Here is a 10,571-nt window from a genome sequence, read left to right on the forward strand (position 1 = left end):
CCCCCCCCCCCCCCCCCCCCCAAAAAAAAACCATGGTGCTCATTCATGGGAGTGGTGATCGCTATATTTGTATGTTTGAATGATCAAAAATGAGCCGATAGCCTCGTGGGCAGCGTGCTGACACAATGATACAATTTCTATGAGACGTCCTGAGCTCGAGTCCCAGCTCTCAGACCTTTCCCACCCCCCTCTCTCTCCCACTTCGCTTCCTGTCTACTCACTGTCCTATCATAATAAAGGCAAAAATGCCAAAAAAAAGAGCTGTTCTTAGAGAAGCACCCATGTGTCATTGATGCCCGAGAGATATTTAGCAATTTCTAGTTACAATTTCTAGATCTGTCTGCAATCCAAGTTTTGTAGTGTGAAATGTGTTTTGACTGGAAATTACATTGGTGATGACAGTTGTATAGTGTTGTTGTGTATGGGCGACATTAGTCGTGTAGGCTGGAAGTCTGGCCAATAGTGCTGACAGCAGTATTGCAATGACAAGAGCTCAGATGACAAGCATACTAAGAAATGAAGGTCTGATTTTCCTGATGTTACAAAGCAAAACCATGCATTAACAAGGCAATGAATCACATGTGGCTATAAAGCTCAACTGGCCTGAAAGGCATCTTGTCCTTTTACTTAACCACTTACTTTCCTTTCATCCTTTTCTTCCCGTTTTCCCTTGAGCAAAACAACAAACAACTGGAACAGGTACTTTTTGAGCACAGTAATGCCTTTTGGCTGTCATATGCTTAAATATTTCATGGTATTTCCCTTTGAAAAAGCAATATTTTTAGAAAAAATTCCCAGTATAATTCCATCAGTAGCAACTGAAAAAAAAATCCAGTGCGTGTTTGTGTGCGTCTAAAGAGGAACAGGTTGTGTTTTTAGTTAAACTTTACCCAAAATCAAACATTTCCTTGATACTAAACTCAGACCTAATGCCACCTTAGAACATAGCTCATTCACATACAGTGATGACATTAGGGCTGAAAAAACGAAGGATCTCAGAACTCAGTAATGTGAAACCAGATCAACCAGTTAGAAGTATTTGGGTTTTGAAATTCATATTTAGAAACACTCTCAAATAGTCCTGTTTATACAACCACTTGCAGGGCAGATCAACTACCGTCAGTATAAATGAGGAACTAAAGTCAATGGCCTTTCTATTCTTGTTTTAGCTGTGAATGACACTGACTATAAATATCAAAGATGGCAAATTTGATAAACAGTAAAGCCTTATCACAACAACGTTATTTAATAAACAAGTCCAAATGAGGTGCAAGTACACTGGTGAAATCCTAATTAATAACAGACCACAATATGGTTGGAAGCAACTGGCTCTAAAAGCTTTGGCTTATGAACAGCGTATATCAATGTCTCTGTGAGTTACTACATCACCACATTATATAGAACTTCTTGATTTTTCTCGTCAACCATGCCAATTTTTAAACCATATCACAAGTCATTTTTTCTCAGTTCCAATGTTGGTGTAATTACGTCATATTGCATTTGAAGTGATTCACTCTACATTTAAATGTGGTTGTCACTCTTTGGTTACCAAAATTTCAAGTTACATGGCAACTGATATGATCTTAAAAAGTGCAAAACTTTATATACTTGTACAAAACCTAAGAAACAGTAACTACTGTTTGCTTGGGGTCAGTAAGACTTTTAAATGTTTCTGAAAGAAGTCTTTTAAGCTCACCAAGGCTGCATTTATTTGATCAATAATACAATAATAAATACAATAACTGTAATACTGTGAAAAAGTATTACAATTCGAAAGAACTGCTTTCCATTTGAACATTTTTTTTTTTAAGTAATTTATTCCTGTGATGGCAAAGTTGAATTTTCGGCATCATTACTCCAGTCTTCAGTGCCACATGATCCTTTAGAAATCATTCTAATATGCTGATTTGGAGCTCAAGAAACATTTCTTATTATTACCAATGTTAAAGACAGTTTTGCTGCTTAATATTTTTGCGGAGACCGTGATGTATTTTTTTAAGATACTTTAATGAATAGAAAGTTCTAAAGAACAGTGTCTATTTGAAATAAAAAATCTTTGTAACATTATAAATGCTGTGCTGTAATTTTGATCAATTTAATGCATCCTTGCCAAATAAAAGTATTAATTTCTTTCAGAAAATCCTACTGACCACCCTGTGAATGGCAGTGTAAGTCTGACAGCCCACTACACTTGCCTATACAATAATTTACAAAGGTAGCCATGGTTTATGCAAAAACGTTGTTACTTCAATTAACACTACAAGTGTAAAAAAAGAATCTCCTTCATGTAGTGTTTGTTTTACTAGTCATTCTTATTTATATCTATTCACTTTTTATTTCTGTCTATAAGTATGTAGTCTACTGTCTATAAGGAAGTTAATACAGTTTTATTGCATTGTAATTACTGCCATAATGTGATTTTGAGTGAAACTGTGGTTACCACAATACATTAACAGGATTGTTCTTTAAAGCCCATCAAATCAGCGGCCATCCACACAGTGCTGTACCTGTTTGCGGTTCTGCTGTCTGAGGCTGTTCAGTCTCCGCGCGGAGTAGATGATGAAGTATCCAACAGTCGCCGCAGTAACGATGAAGAAGGCGATAGAGACGAAAAACACTGAATAGTGACTCATCCAGGGACCGTGCTGATTCCCAACCTCTACTGCTATGGAAACGGGCAAGCCCTTTTCTAGCAGCTGGAACAGCTCCATCCCACGGACGTTGCCAATCATGACTGCAACTATGCTCGTGCCTAGAAACACAGAGAGAATACTGAAAACACGGGCAGCACGCATGCGCAAACCAAAACACACACCGTAGCGCTTAGCAACCTGATGGTTGAGAGAGTCGAAACGTCAACAACCATGCAACATTAAATGCGTTTACTAACATGTACCCAAATAAAATACGTTTTAAATTAAGTGAGAGGAAATTAAGCAAACACGAGACACTTGAGTCGTAAACAGTGGTGAAGGACAGTTTGTTGATGTGAGTTCTGAATTCTTAAATTTTATACTCCAAATGATGGGAAAAATACTTGTTTGTGTTATTATAGTTAGCTAGCCATAAAAACACATTTCGTTAAATAACAAGCTGAAATAACTTATTTTTAGTTATTTGACAAGGCAACGATTATCATTATCATTTAGTTTAACTTTATGTATTAAAATGAATAAAATATAAATTATAATTATTAAATTATAAATTAACCATATTTTAAAACAAATAAACATGAAAAAAAAACAATTAAATTACTAAAATATTAACTAAATCTTTAAATTTTTTTAATACAAGTTGACTCAAAATATTAAACAGAACAGTATTAATATCAATGTTACTAAAACAGCACCGCGAATAACACCTTTACGTATACACACACCCTTTCGTTTTATGACATGACACAACGTGATAAAACGCGTTTATTACAGGTCATCTGAAATGTCTTCAGGAAATTTAGTCATTACGCAGTGAATTTCTCCCTCTGATGCCCCGTAAGTGGATTTGTGCTTTAAAAACCAGATCGCACCAGCTCTAAAATGTGGTTCTAGTCCAGTTTATTTCTATATCCTGGACAGGCGAGAGCAGAGTGTGCGCTCTTCCGCGTAGAGGAGGTCCTATCAGCTGTCAAGTTTACACAACACAACGCCCGGGTTAGAGTACAACTGGCAACTAACTAACTAGGCCAGAATTTATCAGAATAATGAGAGACGAGGCAACACTTGCATATATACACATATTAAAACCTATACTGGAAAATGTTCAGCACCTCATCTTGTCGTAATGAGCCCATTGGATCACCTACCTGGATGGGACATCTGAATGACCCGATTTTCTGCCCTGTAGTCATTGAAAATGATAGCAGCGACAGCTCCGTTCATGGCCGCGACGTTAATTTTATCGGTGAAAGTGCATCCGTTTCCGCGCTGGATTAAGGCGATCCAGCCCGTGGAGTCGTTCGGTCGGCGATAAACGGTGTCATCTTCACAGCCGTAGATCGGATCGGCTAAATACACATTCCCCACAACAGAAGTTTTGGGAGAGTCTTGCCCATACAACCCCATCTCCTCTCGAAACCAGTTGGTTAGGTTTGTTTCAGGGTTTGTATAGGAAATGTTCAGGTATGCAGTGCACAGGTAACTGGCTTGCGCCAAACGCACACTCGACACCTGGAAAACAGAGGCCACCAGCAGCCACGAAAACACATCCCGACTCGCAAGAAGCCCCATATTCGGCACACCAGCCCTGACGCTGCTCTCTTTAGTTCAGTTCAAAGCACCGCTTGAAACAAATTTGGTTTTAAAATTATTCAAAAATGGTTCCGCAAACTCACGTAATCGATCTCTCCCTACTGAGCGCCTACAGGTGTTTTAGTAACGCAACTGAATAGAAACTCTACCTCGCTGAGGTCACTGCGCCCGAAGCCACGCCCACCCCTCTCTTAAAGCAACACACGCTGTTTTTCTTGCTTTACTCATGCTCTTGGAAAGTGACTGAATTATATGGTTTATTCAGGGCAGGGTGTAAAAAGTGCAGAATTCTGTTCAAGTTAAAGTACAGATGCTATTTGAATTTTACTCCTCACTATTTAAATTTTACTCTACACCAGGGGCAGCAGGGGTTTGGCGTTTGTTTTTATATTTAATGCACTTTGTTTAAGTAATGTAGGCTTATCGTTCAGGAATGTTGTCGTTGTATGGCCAGTGGCCACAGGGAATTATGCCATACCCTAGGTTTTTAGAGAGAGCAAGCGCAAAAACTGGCCCAAAAATGGTTCCGCAAACTCACGTAATCGATCTCTCCCTACTGAGCGCCTACAGGTGTTTTAGTAACGCAACTGAATAGAAACTCTACCTCGCTGAGGTCACTGCGCCCGAAGCCACGCCCACCCCTCTCTTAAAGCAACACACGCTGTTTTTCTTGCTTTACTCATGCTCTTGGAAAGTGACTGAATTATATGGTTTATTCAGGGCAGGGTGTAAAAAGTGCAGAATTCTGTTCAAGTTAAAGTACAGATGCTATTTGAATTTTACTCCTCATGTAACAATGTAATTTATAAAGCCTCATAAATTTTGGAAACTTAGAACAGTACATGACTTGTATAGACTACTTTTATAATGCTTTCTTGCTGATGCATGATTCATGCTATAAATCTTATAAATATATATTTTTTTTACATATTCGGAACTTAAAGCCCCTAGTTCAAATCCACTTTCATGATGGTTGGGGAAAGAGTGAACATTCTTCAGAACTTCCCATTTTTTAATCAACTAAAAAAAGTCATGCAGTTTTGGAATGACAATGGTGGTAAATTTTCTATTAAAGGAAAAGCTGCCATATCAGTATTTAAAGTATATTTCACTGGCTGATTAAATAAAAGGACTGTTAAAGTTATGTGAGCATAAAGTACTTAAGTAGTTTCCTGCGGTAACTTCATAAGATTTAATTGCTTTGTGAAACATACGAATCTAGAGAAAGAATACATTAACTTACACATTAAACTTAAATAAATTTAACACATTAAAGTCATGCAGTTTTGGAATGACAATGGTGGTAAATTTTCTATTAAAGGAAAAGCTGCCATATCAGTATTGAAAGTATATTTCACTGGCTGATTAAATAAAAGGACTGTTAAAGTTATGTGAGCATAAAGTACTTAAGTAGTTTCCTGCGGTAACTTCATAAGATTTAATTGCTTTGTGAAACATACGAATCTAGAGAAAGAATACATTAACTTACACATTAAACAGTTAAATCTTAATACAATAAATCTTGAATAATATAATTTTTTCAGTGCCCTTTTAGAGAAAAAAAATCTGGTGTAATATCAGCAATTTGGTTAGGGCCCCGTCCACACGAACATGGTTATTTTCAAAACCGCAGCTTTTTCTATGCGGTTTGGTTGTTCGTCCATACGCAAACGCAGTATCAGGTCACAGAAACCGAACTATTTTGAAAATGTATGTAACCTTGGTTCCCTGAATAGGGAACGAGATGCTGCGATGACGTCATCGCTTTGGGAACACCTTCGGTGTGACGAATGTCTGAAGCCCTTATACCATCACGCCAATTCATTGGCCAAATAGCGCTTAGCACCGCCCCCGACGCGCACATAGGTGAGATATATCAGTGTGCTGCATGCTATTTCATCAGATTTCCACTTGTTTACGAAGGAAGCGCTATCAAAGGTACGGAAGGGCCCGCATCGCAGCATCTCGTTCCCTATTAAGGGAACCAAGGTTACATACGTAACGAGATGTTCCCTCTCATAGGCTCACTTCGATGCTGCGATGACATCATCGCTTTAGGAACGCTATACCATAACACCTGACGTACCTTTAGATAGCTCAAGAGGATAAGACCTGGGAGCCAGGAGCCAACCTCACGTCCAGACTGTAGAACTTGATGAAGGTGCTAGGAGAGGACCATCCTGCCGCAGCACAAACATCTTCCATCGAGGAACCTTTGAAGAAGGCCTGAGAAGAAGCCACTGCTCTTGTAGAATGAGCATGCACCCCTAAAGGCGAAGTCAAGCCACGTGCCTCATAAGCCAAAGAGATCACTATCCAGTGTGACATCCACTGTTTAGTGACAGCAGAACCTCTGCTCTTACCACCAAAACACACAAACAACTGGTCCGATCCACGCCACTGAGCCGTACGGTCGACATAGATCCTAAGTGCCCTCACTGGGCAGAGACTCAGGCTAACTGGCCCCGCATCAGCTGGGGAGAAGGCCTCTAAGGCCACTTGCTGAAAGCGAAACAGGTGCTAGGAGAGGACCATCCTGCCGCAGCACAAACATCTTCCATCAAGGACCCTTTGAAGAAGGCTTGAGAAGAAGCCACTGCTCTTGTAAATTGAGCACGCACCTCTTAAGGCGAAGTCAAGCCACGCGCCTCATAGGCCAAAGAGATAGCCTCCACTATCCAGTGTGACATCCGCTGTTTAGTGACAGTAGAACCTCTGATTTTACCACCAAAACACACAAACAACTGGTCAGATCCACGCCACTGAGCCGTACGGTCGACATAGATCCTAAGTGCCCTCACTGGGCAGAGACTCAGGCTAACTGGCCCCGCATCAGCTGGGGAGAAGGCCTCTAAGGCCACTTGCTGAAAGCGAAACAGAGTCGAAGTGATCTTAGGAACATAATCAGGCCTAGGTCGCAAAAAGATTTTAACCAGCCCTGGGGCAAAGTCCATACACAAAGGGCTGATGGAGAGAGCCTGCAGATCCCCTACCCTGTTAAGGGCAGAGACTCAGGCTAACTGGCCCCGCATCAGCTGGGGAGAAGGCCTCTAAGGCCACTTGCTGAAAGCGAAACAGAGTCGAAGTGATCTTAGGAACATAATCAGGCCTAGGTCGCAAAAAGATTTTAACCAGCCCTGGGGTAAAGTCCATACACAAAGGGCTGATGGAGAGAGCCTGCAGATCCCCTACCCTGTTAAGGGAGGATAAAGCCACCAAAAGAACCGTCTTGAGGGTCAAGAGCTTCTTTGACACAGACTCCAACGGCTCAAAAGGATGGCCTGTCAGGCCCTCCAAAACAATCGATAAGTCCCAAGAAGGAAATCGTGCTGGGCGGAAAGGCCTAAGCCGTCTCGAACCCTGCATAAAATGAGAGACCAGGGGGTATAGCGACCAACTGAAACACCTCCCACGAGTGCATGCCCCGCCGATATGGCCGCCACGTACACCTTAAGAGTGGCGGGGGTAAATCCCTCAGAAAAACGATTTTGAAGAAACTCCAGTACTGAACCAATGGGGCAATGGACTGGATCTAGAATGCGCTGTCTTCACCAAGAGGCAAAATGTCTCCACTTGAAAGCATATAAGTGTCTCGTGGAGGGAACCCTAGAATTTATAATAGTGTCGGTAATCTCGGCCGAGAGACCGGAACACATTAGCGTACTCCGCTCAGGGGCCACACCCATAACCTCCATAATTCCGGTCGAGGATGCCAAATCATGCCCGAGCTTGTGTCAACAGATCGTGTCTGAGGGGAACCTCCCATGGAGGGCCAGCTAGCAGACTGACCAGGTCCGAGAACCCCGACTGAGTGGGCCACCATGGGGCCACCAGCAGCAAGTGCTCCACTCTGTCTGATCATACTCTGAACAGAACTACTGGGAGCAACCGGATTAGGGGAAAAGCATAAAGATTGGTCCTGGGCCATTTGTGGGCCAGAGCATCCAGAACTAGAGGCGACGGGGGAGACAGGGAAAACCAGAGTGGGCAGTGCGTCGTCAAACTCGAAGCAATCAAGTCCACTTCCGCTTGGCCGAACCTCTGCCATATGAGATCCACCACCTGGTGGTGCAATCTCCCCTCCCCATCCTCCAGACTCTGTCTCAAGAGCAAGTCCGCTCCTGAGTTCAGGCGACCTGGGACATGGACTGCTCTGATCGACAGGAGCTTTGTCTGAGCCCAAAGAAGAACACACCTTGCCAGCCTGCACAGGGGGCAGGAACGTAATCCTCCTTGACGATTGAGGTACCTGAGATGCACTAGAGTTTTGCACATGGATTTTCAGAAACTCCGGTTGCAGTGTTGTCGTGTAGCCGGTGAAACCGGAGAGTTTGGCTTTTAAAGTCGTTGTTAACATGAGGCATGTCTGTGATTGGCTAACATGGCTTTACAGTTAGGGTTATATCGCCACCTGTTGGTTTGGCATGCACCTGACATCGCTTCATAGCGTGCTTTTGCCTTTTCATGTGGACCAGAGCCGTGTCTCTCAACGGCTCTGATCTGGGCGAGATTTTTTTTTTTAAACGGAGGAAAAGCTGAGTTTATAAAAATACCCATGTACGTGTGGACTAGGCCTAGAACTCATAGGAGGACTTTGTGAAAAATTCTAAATTAAGTTATCATTATTTTGCCTGAGAAGTCTAACTTTTGCCAGTAGTAAATGAACAATTAGAGAAATTAAGTAGCCAAGTTAATTATCTGCTAACAAGCTGATTATCCGCCAGACTGTGCCAGTCACAATATTCTTACAATTCCTTACAGAAATATAACTTTTACGATTTGGACTAGAAAATTACTCATGCAATTACCATAAGCAATCGGATAATGCTGGATTATCTAAAAGGCAATGATAATTTATTCAAAGAAAAACAAAACAAAAAAACATTCCATATGTGAAATTAAATGTTACATTTCTAATTTGCTTTATGTAATGCTTTTTCCCCCTGTTTTGAATGGAATTACCAAGAGATGTGTTGAAGCAGTAATTTTACTTAATTCATTTCACCAGTATTTTAGTTGAAAGACGCCCTCTCCTGCTAGACTTTGGGAACTATCGGCCTTCTTGACTGCTCTCAACATGCTGTTACCCTTCCCACTCCTTTTTAGTGTAGAAGCTAGATATAATCAGTGTTGGGAAGGTTACTTTGGAAATGTAATAGGTTACAGATTACAAGTTACCCTATTTAAAATGTAATAAGCAGTGTGACTACTTCAATTACTTTATTAATGTAACTGATTACATTTGATTATCTAAAAGTCTAGCAAATGTTTTCAACTATTATTCATTTTGAAACATTTAAAGCTGGCGGGGCGGACTTACCCATTAGACAAAAGTTGGCAACCGCCTTGGGCCCCCAAAAGCCAAAGGCCCCGTAAAATGCTTTTCATAAACAAGATGCGTATTAACCGCGGACACGCGAACGGTTGCTGTTTACAATGTGTATTACCACGACCGTCTGCGTGTCCAAGTTGAACGTGCTTCTTGTGAATCCTGCTTGTAGCAAACGAAAATATCATGCATCTGAAGCTGTAATTAAATAGTGAGCAACAGTGTTTTAAATGCCGCTTACTCATTTATGAGAAGGACCCTGTCACGCTACGTGTGGAGGAAAGGCACCCTATAAAGAAAGGTAATATATTCACATATATGTGAAACACTGTTAAATATATTGAAATATATTTTGAAAATGTATTTAAAAATGCATAGAACATAAAGCTCATATTGCGTGTTTAATTATGTGTTTATGTGAAATTATATTCAAATTATGTATTTTTAAACATTGCGTTTTTGCAATGCAGCCTAATTTTATTTCTACATAATAGGTTTACGGTTTAAAGATATTCTATCTATCTATCTATCTATCTATCTATCTATCTATCTATCTGTTTATGAGAAGGACCCTGTCACGCTACGTGTGGAGGAAAGGCACCCTATAAAGAAAGGTAATATATTCACATATATGTGAAACACTGTTAAATATATTGAAATATATTTTGAAAATGTATTTAAAAATGCATAGAACATAAAGCTCATATTGCGTGTTTAATTATGTGTTTATGTGAAATTATATTCAAATTATGTATTTTTAAACATTGCGTTTTTGCAATGCAGCCTAATTTTATTTCTACATAATAGGTTTACGGTTTAAAGATATTCTATCTATCTATCTATCTATCTATCTATCTATCTATCTATCTATCTATCTGTCTGTCTGTCTATAAACTGACTTCAAACAATGTTTTGCAATACTGCTTTCATATTCTCATTGAATTTACAGTTTGATGTAGGCCTACTCTTCACTTAAACAATACGTGATCAAGTTT

The 10,571-nt window shown here is 40.5% G+C and overlaps 1 protein-coding gene across 1 annotated transcript in view; it reads right to left on the bottom strand.

The window, feature by feature from the left end:
• Window positions 1-4,389, bottom strand: part of rnf128a (ring finger protein 128a) — a 17,829-nt gene extending 13,440 nt beyond the window's left edge. Inside the window, exons 1-2 of the mRNA XM_016281710.1 lie at window positions 3,803-4,389; window positions 2,508-2,752 (exon numbers count right to left, since the gene is read on the bottom strand). Of these exons, the coding sequence (XP_016137196.1) occupies window positions 2,508-2,752; window positions 3,803-4,226 (669 nt within the window). The 5' untranslated portion in view covers window positions 4,227-4,389. The remainder of the gene's footprint in view (window positions 1-2,507; window positions 2,753-3,802) is intronic.
• Window positions 4,390-10,571: the final 6,182 nt, after the last annotated feature.

Source organism: Sinocyclocheilus grahami, unplaced genomic scaffold, assembly GCF_001515645.1.
Source record: "Sinocyclocheilus grahami isolate Dianchi unplaced genomic scaffold, SAMN03320097.WGS_v1.1 scaffold152.1, whole genome shotgun sequence".
Lineage (NCBI taxonomy): Eukaryota > Metazoa > Chordata > Actinopteri > Cypriniformes > Cyprinidae > Sinocyclocheilus > Sinocyclocheilus grahami.